Source organism: Meleagris gallopavo, chromosome 6, assembly GCF_905368555.1.
Source record: "Meleagris gallopavo chromosome 6, MGAL_WU_HG_1.1, whole genome shotgun sequence".
NCBI classification, from domain to species: Eukaryota; Metazoa; Chordata; class Aves; order Galliformes; family Phasianidae; genus Meleagris; species Meleagris gallopavo.
Window position 1 is genome coordinate 866,164 of NC_139409.1, and position 21,707 is coordinate 887,870.

The following is a 21,707-nucleotide window of genomic DNA, read 5'->3' on the forward strand; positions in this document are numbered from 1 at the left end:
TCACTTTGCAGCAGCACCGAAATGTGTTGCCACAACCCTGAGAGCTGTGAGGAGAGTTGTGCCCATGGCTGTGTGCCTGAATGTGAGCTGTAAGGACTGGGGTTATGGGGGAGCTGAGCTGTGTGTGCTCGTGCTGCTGGGCTGCCCTGCTTTGCTCCCACAGGTCCTGCAGCACACAGAAGCAGACTGCTGGGACTTTCCCACTGCGAAGTGTGCTGGTACCAATTGCCTTTATTCTGCTCCAGCCTTCCACTGGCAGTCTGCAGTCCTGTGCTGAGCTCCTGGCCAAGGAAGGACCTGGAGGTCCTGGTGGATGAAAAACTGACCATGAACCAGCAGTGTGCTCTTGTAGCTCGGAAAGCCAATGGTGTCCTGGGCTCCATCAGCAGAGGGGTGGCCAGCAGGGACAGGGAGGTGGTTGTCCCTCTCTGCTCTGCCCTCATGGAGCCTCATCTGCAGTGCTGCATCCAGGTCTGGGGCACCCAGTACAATAAAGACAGGGAGCTGTTGGAGAGGGTCCAGAGGAGCCACAAAGATGAGCAGGGGGCTGCAGCAGCTCCCTCCAAAGCCAGGCTGAGGGAGCTGGGCTTGTTCAGCATGGAGAAGAGAAGCTGCGGGGTGACCTCAGTGCAGCCTGCAGGACCTCAAGGGAGCCTTAAACAGGAGGGGAGTCAGCTCTTGGAAAGGGGAGAGAACAGCAGGACAGGGGAATGGTTGGAAGGTGAGGGAGGGCAGATTTCAGTTGGATGTGAGGGGGAAGTTGTTTGGTGTGAGAGTGGGGAGGTGCTGGAACAGCTGCCCAGAGAGGCTGTGGATCCCCGTCCATCCCTGGAGGTGTTCAAGGCCAGGTTGGATGGGGCCCTGGGCAGCCTGGGCTGCTGTGAGATGTGGAGGTTGGTGGCCCTGCATTGGTGGGGGTTGGAGCTTTGTGATCCTTGAGGTCCCTTCCAACCCAGCCATTCTGTGATTCTATGAGAAGCCTAACACAGAAGTGGCTGATTGGGCTCTGCATGGTTTCAGCACAAGCCTGCATGATAACTTGTACATAGGAACCTTTTTCCTCTGTCCAACCCTCTTTTCTCACAAACCACGGCAGGGTGCCATGGAGAGAGCAGGGCAGCAGTGTAAGCGAACGTAACAAGTGTGGGTTAGCAGTGCTTTGGGCTTCAGGGTCACTTGCAGCAGCTCCTTTCTGAACCTCCTGCCACCTACCGACTCTGTTGCCATACATGCACCATTACACCATTGGTGTCTGTGTCTCCTCGTTTCATCCAGTTCCTCCCCCTAACCTATCCCATTGGGCAAGGACAAAGGGCTCATGGCAGCATGAAGAATCGCATTGTGGTCCCTGTGCTCTGACAAACAGCCCCCGACCAGCAGGATGCATTATTCATCAGCTCTGTCCCCATCTGGTTCTGCTGCTGAATGCAGGCTCTGTAGCGGAATTTGGTTCTCATCCGTGTTTTGTCAGCACTCACACGGGCAGCACAAAGCGTGGGGGGGGCTGGGATTCCTGGAGGGCATCCCTGAGATGCACAGCTCCTCGACAACGCAGCCCGAATCGGTCATAGAGTGCAGCTTCAGCACCCCTCCAAACCTGGTGCATGAGTAGCAAACAGAGGGCTGGTTTCTTAACTGCCATAGAAATGCATTATGATTCTTAATTAAGAGTCATAGAACAGCCTGGGTTGCAAAGGAGCACAGTGCTCATCCAGTCCCAACCCCCTGCTGTGTGCAGGTCACCAACCAGCAGCCCAGGCTGCCCAGAGCCACATCCAGCCTGGCCTTGGATGCCTGCAGGGATGGGGCATCCACAGCCTCCTTGGGCAACCTGTGCCAGTGCCTCACCACCCTCTGCATGAAAAACTTCCTCCTCGTATCCAACCTAAACCTCCCCTGTCTCACTTTCCAACCATTCCCCTTGTCCTATCACCTCCCACCCTCACAAACAGCCGTTCCCCCTCCTGTTTATCCGCTCCCTCCAAGCACTGAAGGCCACACTGAGGTCTCCCTGCAGCCTTCTCTTCTCCAAGCCAAACCATCCCAATTCCCTCAGCCTTTTCTCACAGAGCTGCACGATTTCTGCTAGATTTGCACCAGTGCTGACTGCTCTGTCCAATTTATCATCAATTAGTGTGTTAATTGTAGTACTGAAAGAGTCTTCAGGACGAAATGAGGTGAGTTCGTTGGGTGCAGCTGGGAAATGGCCTGTGCCCACCGCTGCACGCAGGACAGGTGTGTTTCTGCCCCATGGAAACGCTCTCAGTTTGCAGTTCTGACCCATTCCCTTTGTGTTTCCCCCCCCAGTTAGAGCAGCAGAGGCAGCAGCTGCTGACGGAGCGCCAGAACTTCCACATGGAGCAGCTGAAATACGCTGAGCTCCGCGCCCGGCAGCAAATGGAGCAGCAGCACAGCCAGAATGCCCAGCAGCCACACCAGCACTCCGGGCCCGGGCTGAACCCGCTGGGCACGGCAGCTCACCAGGGCCTCCTGCCCCACCAGCAGCCCCCGCCGTACCCCATGATGCACCACCAGATGCCTCCACCCCACCCCCCCCAGCCAGGTAAGGATCCAAGCACAGCCGACGTTCGCATCGCCACCCATGAGAGAGGGGAGGGAGAGGAGGAGGTCTGTCTTCCCGGTGTCAGGTGGTGTCAGGGCGGATGAGTTCCACAGGAGCCCATGCCGCTCTCCCGTGGAGGTGATGGGTGCTGCCTGGCTGAGCCGTGGCCTTTTTCCAAAGCTCTGAATGGAAAAAACAAAGGAAGTAAAAGCGGAGCTGCCACCGAGTGTCATTTCCAAATGTCTTTCAGCCTGTTTGTATCTCCTTAGACTTTTTCATGCCAGGCAATCTCTGCTCCTTCAACAGCAATCATTCACTCCGATTTTCTCCAGTTCGTGACCTGTCTGATCGGATAAAAGCTTAAGGGAAGGGACACGAGCTGAGGAGCAGAGCAGGGAGCTCCTGAGGCACTTCTCCATGGCAGGAGGGGTGACTGTGTGCTCCATGCCTTCCTCAGGGCATCCCAGCTCCTGCCCCATGGCTGTGCTGCTGTCAGCTGGGAATCACAGAGCTGCGTTGGTGGAGGAGTGGCTGGAAGCGCAGCAGCAGGGCAGGTTGTCCCATGGAGGTTTGGATGTCCTTGGGGGTGAAGATATTCCTAACATGAGGGGTGGGGAAGCAGAGTGGCCAAGTGATTGTGCAGGACCAGCTTGGAAAGCAGCATTCCTGCCATTTATTCCAATCTACGTGTGCTTCGTTGCAGAATGGGTAGCTCTGCTTCTAAGAAACAGAGCTGCTAAGTTTTACCTTTATTAATGCAGTTCTACCTTAAAACCATTTACTGTGAAAAGGGATTGGGGCTGTCCGGTGTTGTACTTGTGCTGGGAAGGAGCTTATGGGAATTAGAAGGGAAGGCTTTGCAATGCCTGCTGAGTGCTGCTGAAATCATTTCAAGCAAAAAAAGCCACCTGGAATGTCTGAACCTGGTTGGGTGGCAGGGAGGGAGCACAGCTTCTGTCAGTTTTCAGCTGCTGGACCAAAACCGTTCTGAAAGATGACCGGTGGGTTATTAATTAAACATCTTTCCTATGGTTTTGTGATAAAATAGGCTCTGGTTTGGATTGGAGTGATGTTGTAGCCTGGTTGGTCTTTTTTCGTGCCGTATTGATTACTTAGTTTGTTCACTTAGTGCAACGAAGAGCAGTTCCGTGCAATGGAGAAGGGGCAAATTGAAGGTGTTTACAGGAGGGGGCCATACAGTGTGCCATCAGACCAGCTCTCACAGGCTGCTATTGAGACTGAAAGCATAACGAGGTCATATGCTTTGTTGTATTCATTAGGGGGCTAATAAAGCTTCGTTTCTAATATGCTCACATCCTCAGTTCACATCATGCCTTATTACTTCAGCCCCACCAGAATCATCCAGGTCCTCCGTGTCTCCAGCAATCCCTCCAATGTGCTTTACAGGGAGTGCAGTGCTGTTAATTACTGAGCACATCTCTCTTTCCAATCTGATTAAAGTTGGTCAGTAGATTGACCCCCCCCTCCTGTGGGGTGATGGTGAATCCTGGACGTGGAGCATTGTGCAGGAGTGGGGCAAGGAGAGCAACCAGGGAGTTCACTGCTTCCTCCAGTGAGTTCAGCTCTTGTGTGCTGAGCCAGGCTGGGGTTGTGCCGTAGGAGGGACCCTGCAGGTGTGGTGATCCAGAAGCTCTGCTGGCTTTCTGCTTGGGTACTTGGAGTTTTTCACTATTCAGCTTTCCTTCCTCAGCATCAGAACATCACAGTGTGGTTGTGCTGTGCAGATGGTGCACACACAGCCACGATCTGCAGCAGTCCTGCTGGAACCCTCGGGCACTCAGCAGCTGTGTTCTGCACACACAGACACACACACAGACACACACACACACATGCACACACAGACAGACAGACACACACACACAGACAGACAGACACACACACACACACACACAACCCATGGGCTGCATGCATTAGGAAAAAATAAACAGCCCCATCACATCAGATTGCTCATGTTCTGTCTGTGATAAAACAACGGAGCTGCTATCACTGTGTATGTACCTTCCTCCCTTATGATGTATTTATTTGTGTAAATCTTGGCAAGTGAGCAGAAAAATAGTTTAATGCATTGATCGGGAGTTGGGGCTCAACTTTGGATCTCTCTGGGGGCACCAGGCAAGATGCTGGCATGGATTTGGGTCTCAGCTTTGGGTCTCAGCTTTGGGTCTCGTTGGTGTCAGCAGGCAGGATGCTGGCGTGGCTTTGGCTCTCCTTTGAGTCTCATGGCTGTCACCAGGCAAGCTGCTGGCCTTAAGGGTGGTGAAAAGTGGAGCTGTTGATTCATCAGACTGTGAGCAAAATGCAAAGTCGAATATCTCTACAGTGATTGACGTAAGCTGAAGAGATGGCAGGAAACAAAGCAGAAGAAAGATCTGAGAGGCATTTATAGATGGAAGGAGGGAAAGCTGCTGCTTACAGCATGCCTGGGTTTGAGGCAGAAGCAGCTGGGCTCAAAACCAAACCTGCCCAATTTCTCTGTTTCTGGCCTTGCAGCTGGTCATGTCATGGGAACACGTGGCTGACTTCTCTTTGTGCACAGCCTGGTTGTCCATGGGCTGCCCAGCAGTGCTGTGTGCACGCGGTGCTGGTGGTGCAGCATTCGTGCACCATTCTGGGCTTGTGAGCTGCAGCAGGAGATTGGGGCAGGTGGGCTGAGAGCTCTCCATTGGCTGTGTCACGCAGAAGCAGGGTGTGCAGGAGGAACCACCAGGCTGCTTTGGGTGCCGCATGGGATGCTGGCTGCTGCCTTCTTCCTTACTCACACCATCCTGTCATCTTCGTGGCTGCAGAGCTCCTGTACGTGTGGGCAGCTCCCAGCTCCTTCCAGGGATGCATTATTGAAGGTGTGTTAATATTTCAGCACAGGAAAGACGTGGAGTGGGTCAGGAGGAGGACATCAGGATGCTCAGAGGATTGGAGCAGCTCTGCAGAGGAGAGCTGGGAGCTGATTGTGTTCAAACTGAAGGAGAGGAGGCTCTGAGGGGACCACGTTGTGGCCCTTCCAGTTCATAAAGGGAGCTTATAAATGGGAGGGAGGGTGACTTTTTACACAGGCAGATAGTGACAGGGCAAGGGGGAACAGCTTTAAGCTAAAGGAAGGAGATTTAGGTGGGATGTGAGGAGGAAACTCTTTACCCAGAGGTGGAAAGATGCTGGCACTGCCCTGAGCTGTGGGTGCCCCATCCCTGGAGGTGCCCGAGGTCACGGCTGGGCCCTGGGCAGCCTGAGCTGGGGGGCAGGAGAGGGGCTGGGGGCTTGGGGTTCCTTCCAGCCCAACCACTCTATGGTTCTGAGGTCTTGAAGGACCCTTCCAACCCACCCCATCCCATCATTCTGTGGTTCTGGGATCTTGAAGGACCCTTCCAACCCACTGTGTTCTGTGGTTCTGTGGTTGGAAGGTTACTTGCTGTGCTGCACAAGGGCTGTCCTGGCTGGAGCAGTGCATCTAGCTTCTTGTACTGGGTGGGCACGATCACAGAAGTGCAGCACTGACCATGGGTGGGTCTGGAGCCCAGCACAGCCATCAGAGGAGTCAGCGTGTGACCCATCAGCACCAAGTGAGTTACACTGCAGGGAAGTGACAGAAGCACCTCATGCAAGTGAAGTGGAAGTCGTGCCTTTCTCCAGAGATGTGATGCTAAGTGAATTAGCATGCTTAATTATTCACAGTTCCCAGCTGGGGTCGCCTGCTGAGTGCTGGGCACCTGATGGAGGCCATGGAGTGGGTCCAGAGAGAGGAGTGGAGGTTAGGGTTGGAGTTTGGGATCTCAGAGGGCTTTTTCAAACTTTTCATTTTCTCCAACAAAGCTGCTCGGTGTTCAGCACTGCAGTCCCCTTGTGTAGCTCACCTCAATTAGGCTCACCTAATTGTCATCAAGACTTTGGAGATTCACATTCCTGGTGAGCTTCACCGCACCTTGGATCCACAGCCCTGTTAATAGTGGAGCACTGTGAAGCATGCATTGGAAAATGTCCCCAGTCTGTAATGTGTGAAGGAATTGTCCTTTCCCTCTGCTAAGCTGCGTTTTGCTGAACCTCATGGCTTTATCTCTCCTGTCTGCTGCTTTTTCAGCTCTCCCCCTTATGTAGGTCACACTTCCATGTTTTACGCTTGAGCTGCTGTCTTGGAGCACTGTCTCCAGTGAAATGAAGTGAAGAAGCATGCCATCTCTGTAGAACTGCGCCGTGCTGTTGCTGCAGTGGTGGTGGTGGTGATTTCCCCCTGGGTTGGCTGGGTGCCGTTTGGTTGCCACTCAGCTTCAGCATTTTGGGGCTCTGTACGTGATAACTGTTGCCCTGCAGGTACCGGTGCTGACTGTAAGGCAGAATTGTCCCCTATCCCATCAGAGGGGCTCAAACAGAACCTCCTTGGCTTGCAGTGCTGCTTAATTTTATACCTCCTAGAGAGAAGAAGGTGGAGAGCTTCCTCTGTTTGATAGGTGGGCATTGGCACCAGACGTGGATTGATGCTGTTGGAGTGGGTGAAGAAACAGCATTTTAAGATCTCAGTGGAGCTTCAGAGCTCCCGTGAGGTGTGGTTGAGCTCCAGGTGTTCCCAAACAACAGTTCCATGAGCGTGGGGAGAGCCCTGCTGCCCACTGCTCCATGCAGGGCGAGCCGGACCAGCACAGATGCACTGATGCCTTCGGCAGCAAATTCCTGCCATATCTGCTTCCATTGGGCTGTCTGGGCATTATTTGTTGACGTGCTTGAAGGCAGGGCTGCCGTTCAGGAGGGCTGAGCCAGGCTGGAGGAGCGGGATGGCAGAAGTTCCACTACAAGAGATGCCAGGGGAGGACTTGTGGTCCCATTCCTTGGACACACGAGGTTTCAGCTGGGCGTAAGGCCCTTTTCTTCTCATTAACTGAAGGAGTTAAGGGTCCTTGGAAGCATGGAACCTCATCCTGTGCTCCTGCCTCATGTTTCTGTAAGGACGGTGCCTCCAAGAGCAGCTCTGTGCCTGTGGGCTGAGGCTCCAGGGTTTGGGTCTGAGACGTGCATTGCTGTGGCTGGGCAGGGGAGACCCGAGTGGTCAGCAGAAGCACCCAGCATCTGGAACAGATTTTCTCCTATTTTAATTATCCAGGAATTATTCCAGGAAGTGGAGACATCGATACAACCTTCCTTAGAGCTGTTCTGAAGCCAAAACCAAGTTAAGAGTCAGTAGTGCAGTGCCAGCTTATCAACTCAATCCCAGCATGGAGCTGGCACTGCTGGCTTGGGGTGCAGTTTGTGTGCAGTGTGTGTGTGTGTGCAGTGTGTGTGTGTGCAGTGTGTGTGCAATGTATGTGCAGTGTGTGTGTGTGCAGTGTGTGTGCAATGTATGTGCAGTGTGTGTGTGTGCAGTGTGTGTGTGTGCAGTGTGTGTGTGTGCAATGTATGTGCAGTGTGTGTGTGTGCAGTGTGTGCTCTCAGGGCCCTCCCTATTGCAGGGTTCTGTCACAGGGCTTCATTTCACATCACTGCTCGAGGTGTGGGGTGGGATGGACACTTCCAAAGTCAGCCCTGGGGCCCACGGGCTGCTTTGCTCATGAAAATACTGAACCTTTGTGGATGTGTGCAAAGGTAAATGTAATTGGATCGTGCAAAAGGATGTTTCCAGATGAGGTTTTAAAGCAGCAGTCTGCAATGTGTGCATTCGGAGCTGTGTGATGACAGCAGTTTGTGTGCTGCTGTGACGTGGAGGTCCCTTAAGAGCCGATGGGGATGTTTCCAATCCCTCCATCACATCAGTGTTCTTTTAGTAGTGGAAATACCTCTGCAGTGCAATAATTAACTCAATGATTTCATTACTCCCATTAGGTTAAGCCAGGAGGCAGAGTGGCTGCTCTCGTTACTGTAGAGCAGTTCTTGGTTAGATGTTAGGAGGAAGTTTTTCCCCCAGAGGGTGGTGAGGCACTGGCACAGGTTGCCCAAGGAGGCTGTGGATGCCCCATCCCTGCAGGCATCCAAGGCCAGGCTGGATGTGGCTCTGGGCAGCCTGGGCTGCTGGTTGGTGACCTGCACACAGCAGGGGGTTGGGACTGGATGAGCACGGTGGGCCTTTGCAACCCAGGCTGTTCTGTGATTCTGTGATTTCCCTTTGCATAGATGGATACCGAGTGCCATCTCCTCAGGGTGCTGCTCACAGCTCCCCATGTCTCACTGTGCCTTCTCCTCCCACAGGTCAGATGCCTGGGCCTGGCTCCTTGCTGCCCACACAGCCCATGCCGGGCCGGATGCTGCCAGGAGTGTCGGCCAACCTCCACCCCGCAGGCGCTGCCGCTCCACCCGGCATGGCACCCATGGCTGGCGGCCTCATCGGGCCCCGCGTCCCTCTGGCAGCACCCAATGGCATGTGTAAGTGCTCCTGTGTGCGGGGCTGCAAGCGTGCTTGGGGCTCTGAGTGCTCATCTCCCTCCCTGCTCTGCCCTCATCGGGCCCCATCTGCAGCACTGCATCCAGGTCTGGAGCACCCAGTACAAGAAAGACAGGGAGCTGTTGGAGAGGGTCCAGAGGAGCCACAAAGATGAGCAGGAGACTGGAGCAGCTCCCCTCCAAAGACAGGCTGAGGGAGCTGGGCTTGTTCAGCATGGAGAAGAGAAGCTGCGGGGTGACCTCAGTGCAGCCTGCAGGACCTCAAGGGAGCCTTAAACAGGAGGGGAGTCAGCTCTTGGAAAGGGGAGAGAACAGCAGGACAGGGGAATGGTTGGAAGGTGAGGGAGGGCAGATTTCAGTTGGCTGTGAGGGGGAAGTTGTTTGGTGTGAGAGTGGGGAGGTGCTGGAACAGCTGCCCAGAGAGGCTGTGGATCCCCGTCCATCCCTGGAGGTGTTCAAGGCCAGGTTGGATGGGGCCCTGGGCAGCCTGGGCTGCTGTGAGATGTGGAGGTTGGTGGCCCTGCGTTGGTGGGGGTTGGAGCTTCGTGATCCTTGAGGTCCCTTCCAACCCAGCCATTCTGTGATGCTGTGCACACAGATTCACGTGCACAGGGGGCTGTAGTCACCCTCAGTCCCTCTCCCACAAAGAATTGGGGACATCTGCCCCATTTGGGCTCTCGCTGCAGGCAGTGCTGCTCAATGCTGTCAGCCACGAGCACTGAGTGCTGTTTGTGTGGCTGCTGCTCTCATTTGGGTGTTTGCTCTCTGTTCCCTGGTGCTCCCCTCAGTTCTCCTTCCATTTCTCTGGGCCTCCACCACGGGAATGCCTTTGTGTCAGGTTGTATTCCTGCTGCTCTTTACTCTGGTTTCCTTTTTTCCTCCCCTGCTACCCAAGTTTGTCATGTCCCATTAGCGTCTCCTGTGCTGCATCCCCCACCCACTGCTCAGCCGTGCTGCGGTGGGAGGGGAGGACGGGGGACTCCAGCTTTCCTGCTCGTGCCCTCACTGTTCTTCTGCCTGCTGTCCCCACAGATCCCCCCGCTGCGCAGCCGCCTCCGCCCGCAGAAGGGGTGACCCCCCCTCCCGCAGGAGCCCCGCCGGCCGCGGCCGCCCCGTAAGCATCCCGAGAGAAGGAACTTCTACAGCAACACAGTGGTGACCAAAAGAACTCCATTACTCTCCTCTGCCCCGGAGGTTTCGCCCCCCGTTGTGTGCACACACCCACAGATGGGCACATTCACACCCAGTCCCTTTCCCCGCTCCCCACTGTAGCCTGGCAGTCCCTGGCGCTCCTCTGGGACGTTGCCCATCAGAGATGCCACCGCCGTCCCCGGGTCTGAGGTCCCTGCTGTGCTCTGCTTGCTCCCGGTGCCCCCAGCTCTGGTTTTATCCCCTCTTGGTGTTTCGAGCTTTGGGTTCTCCTGGGGAGAGCGGGATGAAGCCGTGCGCTGAGCGTTGGGAGCCCCCACGCGTCCCCCCCACCTCTGAGCCGACGTTTTGGGTTCCCCAGGTGGAGAGAGCCAAGCACCAAGAGTGGATCCCAAAGCGGGGTGGGGGTGGGCAGCACAGTGGGTGCAGGATGTGGGCTGTGCCACGCAGGCGGCTGTCGCTCAGGATGGCGGCGGGGCCTGGGGTGGCACCACTGCCCTAAAGGAGAAAATACGGCCCGGTGCGAATCGATTGGAATGAAGCCACTCGATGGTAGGAGTTTTCTTGCTCCGGTTTTTACCTTTCTTTTGCCTTTGGAGGCAGTAGTTGGACGTTCCCTCTGAGTAGTTTGGTGCCGTAGCCAACCGAGGAATAAAAAAAACGCCATTTTTAGTCCCTCTTTTTGGAGCATACGCTTTTTAATGTTTAAAATGAACAACAAAAAAAAAGGTAGATAGGAAGCAGTGGTGGGTCGGGGGTTGGGTTGGGGGTTGGTTGGGCTGTGGGCGCATCCCCTCCACGCTGCCCTCCCCACATCTCCGTGCCCGCGGCACCGAAGGGCGGCGGTGGAGGATGGTGGTGAGGGTCGGCCGCGGCCCCAGACCCACAGAACCGCTCACATCCCTGGGCTTACAGCCACGGATCTGCTTTGGAGAGCGCTCAGCTGCTCGACTCGGCCTCAGTGGTTGACCTTCCCAGCCGTCTGCAGCCACGTTGCTTCCAGCACATAGGAATGATGCATCCCTCTGCCAGGCCGCCAGCCCCCGCCTCCCACCTCCAGCCAGGGATCTCCTCCCGTGGGCTCTTCCCCTGCGGGGGCATTGGGGTGAGCTGGGGGTTCTGGTTCAGACCGTTTAGAATAACCTCAGGTTGTTTTTAGCGTGATCGACTTCAATCTAAAGGATCCAGATGGAGACTATTTTTTACTGTACTAGCAATGATCTCGCAGAGTACCCCGACTCGACACTGTTGTGTTCCTGTATAAATAATCCACGTGCTGACTTTTTTCATCTGATCCTCTGTATAGGGCCGGTTTTATTCCTGCAGCCACACAGCCACCCGATTTTGTGAAATAAAACAAACGTTTTTGTACAAAGTTTGGGCTGCGTTTGGAGTCTGTGTGGGCTGCAGCACTGCGCCGGGTCGGGTCGTGCTTTGGTAAAGGTTGTGGTAGAATGGTTTGGTTGGAAGGGACCCTAAAAGGCCTGCAGTGCACAGAGACACCCACAGCTCCATCGGTGCATCCTGACTGTGGGTGTCTGCAGGGATGGGGCGTCCTGCAGCCTCACGTGTGGCTTTGCTGAACCCCCCGAGGTTCTCCTGTGCCCACTGCTGGGCTGCCCAGGTCCCTCTGATGGCATCCCATCCCTCAGGTGTGTGCGTAGCACCGCACAGCTCGGTGTCAGCCACGCTGCTGAGGGTGCCCTCAGTGCACTGCTGATGTCACTGATGGAGATGGGAAAGACACAGATCCCAGCACTGAGCCCTGAGGGACACCACTGTCACCGCTCTGCATCCGGACGTGGAGCTGCTGACCACAGCTCTCTGCGTACATCTCACAGCAGTGCCTCATGCACTGAACGGTGCCACCCATCAAGTCCACGTCTTTCCCATTTGGAGAGAAGGACGCTGTGGGAGACCGCGTCGAAGGCCTCACTGAAATCCAGAGAGGTGATATCTGCAGTTCTTCCCTCACCCACTGCCACAGTGATGCCATCACAGAAGGCGGTGGGTTGGCCAGACAGCCCCTGCCCTTGGTGAAGCCGTGCTGGCTGTGCCGTGCCACAGGTTGCCCAAGGAGGCTGTGGATGCCCCATCCCTGCAGGCATCCAAGGCCAGGCTGGATGTGGCTCTGGGCAGCCTGGGCTGCTGGTTGGTGACCTGCACACAGCAGGGAGTTGGAACTGGATGAGCATTGAGGTCCTTTGCAAAATTCGATGACTCCACGTGCCTCAGCACAGCTTCCAGCAGGAGCTGCTCCGTGACCTCCCGGCACAGAGGTGCGATGTGTGCCCACACTCCGGTTCTGACCCACTCACTCTGAGCGCGGCCGCTGTGAGCATCGCTGCCCTCCGTCGGGGCCGCCCCGCAGCCGTCGCTCCCCGCAGCCGATAAGGATTCTGATAAGCGGGGAGCTGCGGGATGGGCCGCGCCCCGAGGCGATGCGCACCGCTGCCGCCCCATCGTGGGGGTTTTGGCACCGCTCCCCCCGCGGCCCCTCGCCCCGTCCCCTTGGAGACGCGTTCCGGGCCGGAGGTGCGGGGAATATTAAGCAGCGCAGCCCCTTCAAAACCCCTTTGAGAGGCACAGAGCGCGGTTTGTTCGCGGCGCGGTGAGCGCGGCCAGCACCGGGAGAAGGGAGCGCGGCCCCGCGCTGCAGGGGGGTGGGCGCGGCGGATGGGGACCCCGACGCGCAGCCCCGACCCCGCACCGTCCGTCCTTTGCGTCGGTGGCGGCCCCGGGGGGACGAGGCGGCCGTGGGGGGGGGGAGGAGGTTGCGAGTCCCAGGTTTGGCACTGAGGGAGGGGTCGGATATCACCGGTGTCACCGCCCCGACCGCCCGAAGGAGTTCGGGGGGGGCGAAGCCCCGCTGTGAGCCGGAGGGTCCCCATCCGCGCGGCGTCCCCACGTGCGGCGTCCCCACGTTCACGACGTCCCCGTGTGCGCGGTGCCCCAAACCCACGACGCCCCCTGCCCTCCCCGCGCCCACTCGGCCTCCAGCTGCCCGCAGCCCCGCGGCTGCTGCCCTCGGGGCACCGCGCCGTGCCCCCCCCTCCCAGAGGCGTCCTCAGGGGCCGCTCGGAGCCCCCCCAGGGAACCCCGCGCCCCAGGAGGGCGGCTGAGAGCGGTCCGGGTCCCCTCGGGGAGGGAGGCGATCCCAGAGCGGGGCTCGCGGAGAACGGGGCTGCGATGCGGGGCTCGCGGTGCCGGGGCTGCCGGCGCTGGGGGTGTCCCGGTGCCGGGGGCTGCCGGTGCGGCGCTGCCCCTCCCGCGGGCGGAGCCGCCTCCCCCCGCCCCCCGCCCGGCCCGGCCCGGCCCCCCCGGAGCGCGGCGGAGCGGAGGGAGCGGCGGAGAGCGGAGGCGCGGGGGGGGCGGGCGGAGCCGCGGCGGTGGCGGTCCCGTCCGGTGCGGCGGTGGCGGTGGCGGTGGCGCTGATGCCGCCATGGCCCCCCCGGCCCCGCCGCCCCGCGCCGCCCTCACTCTGCTGCTGGCGCTGAGCGCGATCGGCCCCGCCGCGCCCGGTACGTGGGGGATGCGGGAAGGGGGGGTGGGGTGGGGGGGCTCGGCCCCGTTGCCCCGCGCCGGGCCCGGCGGCGGAGCCACCTGCGGGGAAGGGGGGGGGTGAATCCCGCTGCGGGGAATGGGACGCGCTGCGGGGTGACGATGGGGATACGGGGCGGATGGAAACCGCTGCGAGAGGGGGAGAGGGTCCCGTGATGGGCGGGGGGCTGCGGGGCGGTGCGGGGCTGCAGTGGGTCCCCACGTCCGCGCTGCAGAGCGCTCGGTCCCGTTCCGTGCGCAGGGGGGTGGGGGTTGGATCCCATTGCGGGGCTCTGGGGGGGGCACGTCCCATTGTGGACGAGGGGTCCGCGATCGCCGTGCGCGCAGCCGGACCCCCCCGCACGGGGCTCGGTCCCACGTTAGGGAGTGGATCCCAATCTGTGGGGCGGGGGCTGGAAGCGTGGCGTGGGGATGGACCCCATCGGAACGGACTGCATCCCGCTGCAGGGACCGGGTCCCGTCCGGGGGGGGCTGGATCCCGCTCTGTGTGCATATGGGGGGTCTGGATCTCGTTATGGGGCGGGGGGGGGCGGATTCCCCGGCACGCAGCTGGATCCCCGTGCAGAAGCTGTGATCCTCCCATTGCAGGGCTGGGTCCCGGCGCAGGGCGGTGGGATCCAGTGATGTGCGTGTCGGTGTGTGATCCCGTCATTTATTTTTTGGAGGGGTTGTTTGGACCCCCTGCGAGCAGCCGGGTTCCTTTGCAAGGGGTCGGATGGCACCGCAGGGGCTGGGACCCGCTGCACAGAGGGGCCGCATCCCGCTGCAGGGGAGGGGATGGATCCCATTATATATTGGGGGGGGAGGGGCCGGATCACATCATGTGTACGGGGGTTGGATCCCATCATATGTGTGCATGGGGGGGCTGCGTCCCTTTATGTGTATGGGGGGGCAAGATCCCGTGTGCTGCCCTGTGTCCCCACGGGGGGGGCAGGTCTATCCCCAGTGCCACGGATGGAGCCCTGCGGGGCCGCGTGGCACCAGGGGTGTCACAGAGCCGTGCTGCCATCCCCGTGGGTGTGGGGGGAAGCGCTGTGAGTGACACCGCTCTGTCCTTGTGTCCCACAGCGCCCGAGTGGCCGCCCCGCAACGGCAGCGCAGGCAGAGCCTGGGGGGGCCCCCTGCAGAATGGAGCCCCCATCAACAGCACCGACCTATTGGGACCGCAGCTGGAGCCGCCCGGGGGGGGCCCGGCCACCGCCGACCCTACAGTGGGGTGCATGGGGTGCAGCGGAGAGGGGGCCTCCAGCTCCGTGCCCCCCGCGTCCGACGCAGCCCAGGACCCCCGGCTCGGCATTACCGGGCCCGGCGATGGCGATGGCGGTGCGGTGGCCCTGGGCAGCCCCGAGGAGGTCGGCAGCGGCGAGCAGCCCACCAAGGCCGGTGTTGGGCCCACGGAGGGGCTGACACCGGGTCCCCCCAGCCTTGGGCTCTCCAGCCCCGGGCCCAGCCTTGCTCTTCCCAACCCCAGCCTCAGCCTCGATCTTCCTAATCCTAATCTCGGTCTTCCTGACCCCAGCTTCGGTCTTCCCAACCCCAGCCTCGGTCTCCCCAGCCCCGGGCCCACCCTTGACCGTCCCATTCCCAACCCCAACCCCAACCTTGATCTTCCCAACCCCAACCCCAGCCTTGGTATTCCCACACCCAACCTTGGTCTTTCCAACCCCAACATCGCCCTCCCCAGCCCCAGCCCAGGCACCGAACCCGACCTTCTTCCCGTGGCCGAAGACTCAGAGGTGTCCATGGAGCTCCCCCAGCCCTCCTCCAGCCCGGCCCCAGCGCAGAGGGCCCGCGGCCGCACGGACCGCACGTGGTTGGGCGCTCCGGAGCCCATCAGCGCTGCCCCGGGCACAGCGGAGCCGCCCGAGATCATCGACGTCGACTACTACGACGTGTTCGATGGCGGCGAAGGGCCCGGGGGCGGCCGTGGGGCAGGCGGCGCGGCACAGAGGGAGCCGGGCGGCGCGGCGACGCCGTGGGGCCTCCACGAGCTCTACGATGACTTCACGCCCTTCGACGAAGCCGATTTCTACCCCACCACCTCCTTCTACGCCGAAGGAGATGAGGAGGAGGAGGAGGAGCTGGAGGAGGACGAAGAGGAGGAGGAGGAGGAAGATGGCGGTCTGGAGGATGAGAATGGCTACAGACCACCCGCCTCGGCCGCGCCCCGCGCCCCGCCGCCCCCCAGCCCCACGGAGGGGACCCCCATGGCGCGGCCGAGGCCCGGGGAGCGCGCGGTGCCGGAGAACAGCAGTGAGTGCCGGAACGGATACGTGCGGCACAACAGCTCCTGCCGCTCCGTCTGCGACCTCGTCCCCAGCTACTGCCACAATGGCGGCCAGTGCTACCTGGTGGAGAGCCACGGGGCCTTCTGCAGGTATGGACGGCCCCAGCGTGGGGACGGGTTGTGCTGGGCCATGGCCCACAGCCCCATGGGTGTCCCACAGCCCCATGGGTGTCCCACAGCCCCATGGGTGTCCCATAGCCCCACAGGCGTCCTGCAGCCCCATGGATGTCCCATAGCCCCATGGGTGTCCTGCAGCTCCATGAGTGTCCCATAGCCCCCATGGTGTCCCACAGCCCCATGGGTGTCCCATAGCACCACAGGTGTCCCACAGCCCCATGGGTGTCCCACAGCCCCCGTGGGTATCACCACATAACACCACTGGTGTCCCACTGCCCAATGAGTCCCACAACTGCATGGGCGTCCCATAGTCCCCATGGGCATCACACAGCACCATGGGTATCCCATAGCCCATTGGGCATCCCACTTTCCCTTTGGGTATCCCCACGACCAGTGGATGTCCCCCAGCCCCAGTGGGTGTCCCCTATCCATGGTTGCATCCCCACAGGGGACGTGGGGATGTCCCCAGGGTGCTCTGACCCACCGGAGGGTGCAGGATTAGGGGTGATGCTCAGCTTCCCTCAGCCCCAGCAGTAACACGGGAGGGACTTTGCTCCCTGCCCCATAGCCAGGGCTACATCCCCAGGGCCGCAGCGTGGGCTGTGCCCCCCCGGGCGGGGGCTTTCCTCCAGGAATTAGGTCAGGGCTGTGCGGATGTGTCTGCGGCCGCAGCGCCCGTCGGGATCGCAGTGGGGAGGGCTCAGCATGTGGGGGTGTGAGGGGGACATGATGGGGATGTCCTCGTGGGTCACTGCAATGCTCTGTATGGGGCTCAAGGCACCGCAGCCCCATTGCTGCGCCAGGGGGAGGTCACCCCTATGTGGGGACACCCCTTAATCCCTTACTCACCGGCCATAATCCCCCACAGATGTCCCCCGTGGGTCCTGGTGCCGGGGGTGACACAGTGACCACATGTCCCCTCACAGGTGCAACACACAGGACTACACGTGGCACAAGGGGACGCGCTGCGAGGCCATCGTCACCGACTTCCAGGTGCTGTGCGTGGCCGTGGGCTCGGCCGCGCTGGTGCTGCTGCTGCTCTTCATGCTCACTGTCTTCTTTGCCAAGAAGCTCTACCTGCTCAAGACGGAGAACAGCAAACTGCGCAAGACCAAGTGAGTGGGGTGACCCTGGGGGGGACGGGGTGCTGTCATCGTGTCCCCCTGCCCGGTGACAGCTGGGGACACGGGGACAGCAGCAATGTCGCCGTGCTCCAGTGGGTTCATCCTTCCAGCCCTTTGGATGGGCACGGCTGGGGGTCTGGGGGGCTGCAGGTGACATCTGCCACTGCGGACACCACTCTGTGGGGACACTTGGGGCGCAGTGGGGTCACCGCTGCCTCATATCCTCCCAGAGCCAAGCAAGGAGAAAGTGCTCCCATGGGTCACTAATGAGCTCTTAATTAGCGTTTGGCAGGGCCAAGTGTAATTAGCGGCGGAGCCCGTGCCAGAGTCTGGCTCCTCGGCTCCTGCCTGCCCCTGCACTGCATGAGGACCTCCTCAAAAATAAACCCCAGAGCAGCTGTGGGGCGCAGCGCTCACCCCGCGTCCCCCCGCAGATACCGCACTCCGTCCGAGCTGCACAACGACAACTTCTCGCTGTCCACCATCGCCGAGGGCTCCCACCCGAACGTAAGGATCCCTTCCCACATCCCTTCCCACATCCCTTCCCACATCCCTTCCCACAACCCTTCACACAGCCCCTATCCCCTTGGGTTGGGGGTTTGAGGGTGGCGTGGGGCTGTGACGTGGCTGTGGTGTGCCATGTCCCCATGCGTCCCACCTGTGCCACCCAGTGCCGTTGCTGGGTGACACGAGCTGGGGATGCTCTCTGGGGTGTGGTGGGCGCTATGGGAGCAGCACTGCAGCCGCCCCCCGCTTTTTGCATTGCCACAGAGAGAAGCGCAGCATAGAGCCCTCTAACCTCGGCCCTATAGACATTTTCCCCCCGGTTTGGAGCAATTCTAGCACCATAGTGCCTGCAAGTGACCCAGCGGGAGCCTTGGCACAGCCCCGGGGTGGATTCGGGACCAATCCCCCCAAGTGGGTTGGATCTGGAGTGGATTTGGGACTGTTCCCCACGAGTGGGACCATCGTTCCCCATGCTTTTGTCCCCACTGGTATGCCTCGTTCCCGTTGGTTCCTGGGAACTGTGAGCTCCACCACAGAGGGGACAGTGATGGGGACACCCCAGGAAGGGGGTTTGGGACTGAAACCCACTCCCTGTTTTACGGACACTCTATGACAGGGTGTCCAAGCGCAGGGGGGTGACATGGGGACAAGTCCCACTGGTGGCACACCCACCTGGGATGGCGGCCAGACGCTAATGGGACACAATAAAACCAAGACGTGGGACTCCTGTGTGGGGTGACTGCTTGGCACGAGGGGCTGCGACAGATAGACCTCATGGGTGGGAGGGGGACAGCGGGGTGGCAGCCAATCAGGGTGGTGGTGGCACATGGTGAGCTGGGCTCAGGGTGCTCCAGTGCCGAGCTGGACACCATGGGGACGGCATGGGGACGTCGTGGATACACTGTGGGGGCACCATGGGAACACAGTGGACTCCATTGCCTGCCCTCTGCCTGTGCCATGAGCACTCCGTGGGGACACCAGTGCCATCCATGTGCTGGTGGATGTATTCCCCTGTAGGAGGTGTGAGGTTGCAGTGTTGGATGTGATGTTGGCTGCATCCTCAACACCCTAAATAAAGATGGAGAAAGAGTTGACCAGTGATAGGGCCGGGAGCTGCAGGAGGGCAGATTGAGAGGGAAGGAAGGGAGCTTTCATAGTGGGGACAGTGAGGACAGTGTCCCACCCCTGCTGGTGCTTGAGGTCAGGTTGGGCTTTAGGTTGGGTTGAGCTGGGTTGGGTTGGCTTTGGGTTGGGTTGGGTTGGGCTTTGCGTTGTGTTAGGTTGGCTTTGGGTTGGGCTTTGATTGAGTTGGGTTGTGCTTTGGATTGAGTTGGGTTGGGCTTTGGGTTGGGCTTTGATTGAGTTCGGTTGGGCTTTGGATTGAGTTGGGTTGGCTTTGGGTTGGGCTTTGATTGAGTTGGGTTGGCTTTGGGTTGGGCTTTGATTGAGTTCGGTTGGGCTTTGGATTGAGTTGGGTTGGCTTTGGGTTGAGTTGGGCTTTGGATTGAGTTGGGCTTTGCGTTGTGTTGGGTTGGCTTTGGGGGTGGGTTGGGTTTGGGTTGGTTGGTATAGATGTGATCATGGCAGGATGGGCTCAGAAGGTCCTGCTGTCCCGTTCTGTGCCCACAAAAAGGGGACCATCACCACAGCCACCCCTCTGAGTCTCCCTCTCCCCCCAGGATGACCCCGGCGCACCCCACAAGCTGCAAGACCCGCTGAAGCCTGGCCTGAAGGACGAGGAGCCGCTCAGCATCCTCAGCACCGCGCCGGAGGAGGGCAGCAAGGGCGAGCCAGGGGGCTGTGGGGTGCCCTGCCTGCACAACAACCTGGGGTAGGGCGGGGGGAGACACATTTGGGTGGCATTTGTACAGAGGGTCCCATTCGTGGCTGCGCCGTGTCGTCGGGTGTTCGCTTTGTGCTCTGTGTCTATTGCTTGGGTTTGTTCTGCGCTGTGATTTCTAAACCTTTGCTGTTCCGCCACTGACTTTTTTTGTACTTTTACCCCCTCAACACTTTTTTTGAAATACGAGTGAAAACAACAACAAAAAAAAACGGAAGATCTTGAAATAAAACCTTTTTTTTTTTTTAAGTTAAGCCTCTTGCCAGTGCCTGCACTCTCCCTGTCCGTCAGCCCCAGCCCAAATGGCTCGGTGTCACCTGGCGGTGATGGCCTCTCCCTGTCCCCGTGTGGCCCACGTACACCCCAGCTCTGCCAGGTGTGTCCCACTGGAGCCATGGGACAGTGAGGACATCTGTCCAAGTGCCTGGGCTCTGTCCCCATATCCATCTCTGTTCCCATCCCCATCCCATTCCTCATCCTTGTCCCCGTCCCATCCCTGTCCTCATCCCAATCCCTATCCCTGTCCCCATCCCCATCCTTGTACCCATCTCCATCCCCATCCCAATCCCTGTCCCCATCCCTGTCCCCATCCCCATCCTATTCCCCATCCCTGTCCCCATTCCAATCCCTGTCCCAACCCCATCTGCATCCCATCCCAGCACAGGGTCCCCCTGTGAGATGTGGCTCATGGTGGTGTGGCCATCACCCCCAGCACGCTCTCGGTCCCTGCCCTGAGTGCCGGCGCTGTCACCACTGTCTGTCCCCACCTGCTTGCAGGATGCTGGAGGGGACGGCAGCCTTATGTCCCCAGTGGGAATTCACTCCCCAGGCAGCTCAGACCCACGGAGAATCCCATTTTCCATGCGCAGTGCAGCTCCCAGCAGTGCCTTCACTTTGGAAATTCCTTTGGTGGCACTGATGGGACCTCAGGAGAGAGGAAACAAAGCAATTAATCACGCACCCCCATTTCCCTCATGGAGCCCCAACTTCCCCTCCCCATCTCCTACCCCAGAACCCCATCTCACTTGGGGCTCTGCATCCCTCGTTGTGCCTGAGTTTCCCTCTTGCTGTCAGCTCTGCACTCACTGGAGAATGGAGGAGCACGGTGATGTCCCCACAATGCAGGGACAGCCCCAGGCTCTGCCCGATTTCATGGCTCCACGGAGGACTTTGCCTCCTCTCACACACAGAACCTCTCTCAAATTGCCTTTATACAGCGGGTCGGGGGACGGCTGTTAGATGAGATGCTTGGTTGGCTGGCGGGGAGGGGAGCAGCCCTGGCGCAGAGGGATTGGCACGGGCACCGTGTTTGTCCTCCTCCCTCTGCTGTCCCATTTTCTCCTGTGGACACATACTGGGATGGGAGTTTGTCCCCAGGACAAGGATCCTTTCTTCTCTTGGGCTGCCTGAGACAAAGCAGTCCCAATGATGTCCAGGATAAGGAGGTCGGGCACGTGGAACCGAACCCAAAGCCAACTCGTCTCATCAAACTCATTTATGGTCTGATTTTTGGGGGCTCCTTTTGGAGTCAGGGGTTGGACTCGGTGATCTCCGTGGGTCCCTTCCAACTCTGGAATTGTGATTCTGTGATTGTGTCCCTGGGAGCTGTGGGACCTCATCCACCTCCATGCAGCTCCCAGTGACACTAAGACATGCTGAGGAGGACACGTGTCCCATACAGTCCTCCTGCCTCCTACCAAGGTTGGGCCAAATCTTGTCTTGCAGGGTGCAGTGGGAGCCCCACGCGGTGCTGCAGAATGTGGGGATGTCAGCACGGGGGGAAACAGCACCACTCACCCCACTGCTCTCAGTCTCACTGCAGCAGGAGCAGGCCTGGTATTACACTGAACCTGCGTCGGGTTTAGAGAGAGGAGAAAAGCAAAATCCTCTTAGCTGGGTGAACTGTAAAACGCTCTGCATGGGGAAGAACAGCTGTGCGTGTGTTTGTGGACGCTGGCGGGGCTCTCGTGATGGCTCTGAGCATGGCGGCCCAGTTCTTGGTGCGTTCCATGCTGCCGGGGCTGCTCTTGGTCCTGGTCTTACTGGGACTGGTGCTGGTGTTACTGGGGCTGGTCCTGGTTCTGCTGGGACAGGGGCAGAAGGAGGACAAAGTCAGAAGATGGAGGGGGCTGAAGGTGGGAGGTGGGAGCACCATGGCTGTGGTCGACACAGAGAGGTAATGGA

General features: G+C 59.4%; 2 protein-coding genes across 3 annotated transcripts in view; both read left to right on the top strand.

Moving 5' to 3' along the window:
• Nucleotides 1–11,462, top strand: part of SMARCC1 (SWI/SNF related BAF chromatin remodeling complex subunit C1) — a 67,350-nt gene extending 55,888 nt beyond the window's left edge. Inside the window, exons 26-28 of the mRNA XM_085226823.1 lie at nucleotides 2,308–2,563; nucleotides 8,747–8,920; nucleotides 9,971–11,462. Of these exons, the coding sequence (XP_085082949.1) occupies nucleotides 2,308–2,563; nucleotides 8,747–8,920; nucleotides 9,971–10,056 (516 nt within the window). The 3' untranslated portion in view covers nucleotides 10,057–11,462. The remainder of the gene's footprint in view (nucleotides 1–2,307; nucleotides 2,564–8,746; nucleotides 8,921–9,970) is intronic.
• A 1,944-nt stretch (nucleotides 11,463–13,406) lies between these two features.
• On the top strand, nucleotides 13,407–19,772 carry CSPG5 (chondroitin sulfate proteoglycan 5). Of its 2 annotated transcripts, none has more exons than XM_085226825.1 (5): nucleotides 13,407–13,608; nucleotides 14,717–16,025; nucleotides 16,979–17,167; nucleotides 17,611–17,683; nucleotides 17,948–18,406. In XM_085226825.1, exons 1-5 carry the CDS (start codon nucleotides 13,530–13,532, stop codon nucleotides 17,972–17,974), a joined length of 1,677 nt encoding a protein of 558 aa, XP_085082951.1. In that variant the 5' UTR covers nucleotides 13,407–13,529; the 3' UTR covers nucleotides 17,975–18,406. The 2 variants fall into 2 exon arrangements, with proteins under 2 accessions (XP_085082951.1, XP_085082950.1); XM_085226824.1 differs by lacking the exon at nucleotides 17,948–18,406 and adding an exon at nucleotides 19,363–19,772 and having other exon boundaries at nucleotides 13,411–13,608.
• The last annotated feature ends 1,935 nt before the right edge of the window (nucleotides 19,773–21,707 follow it).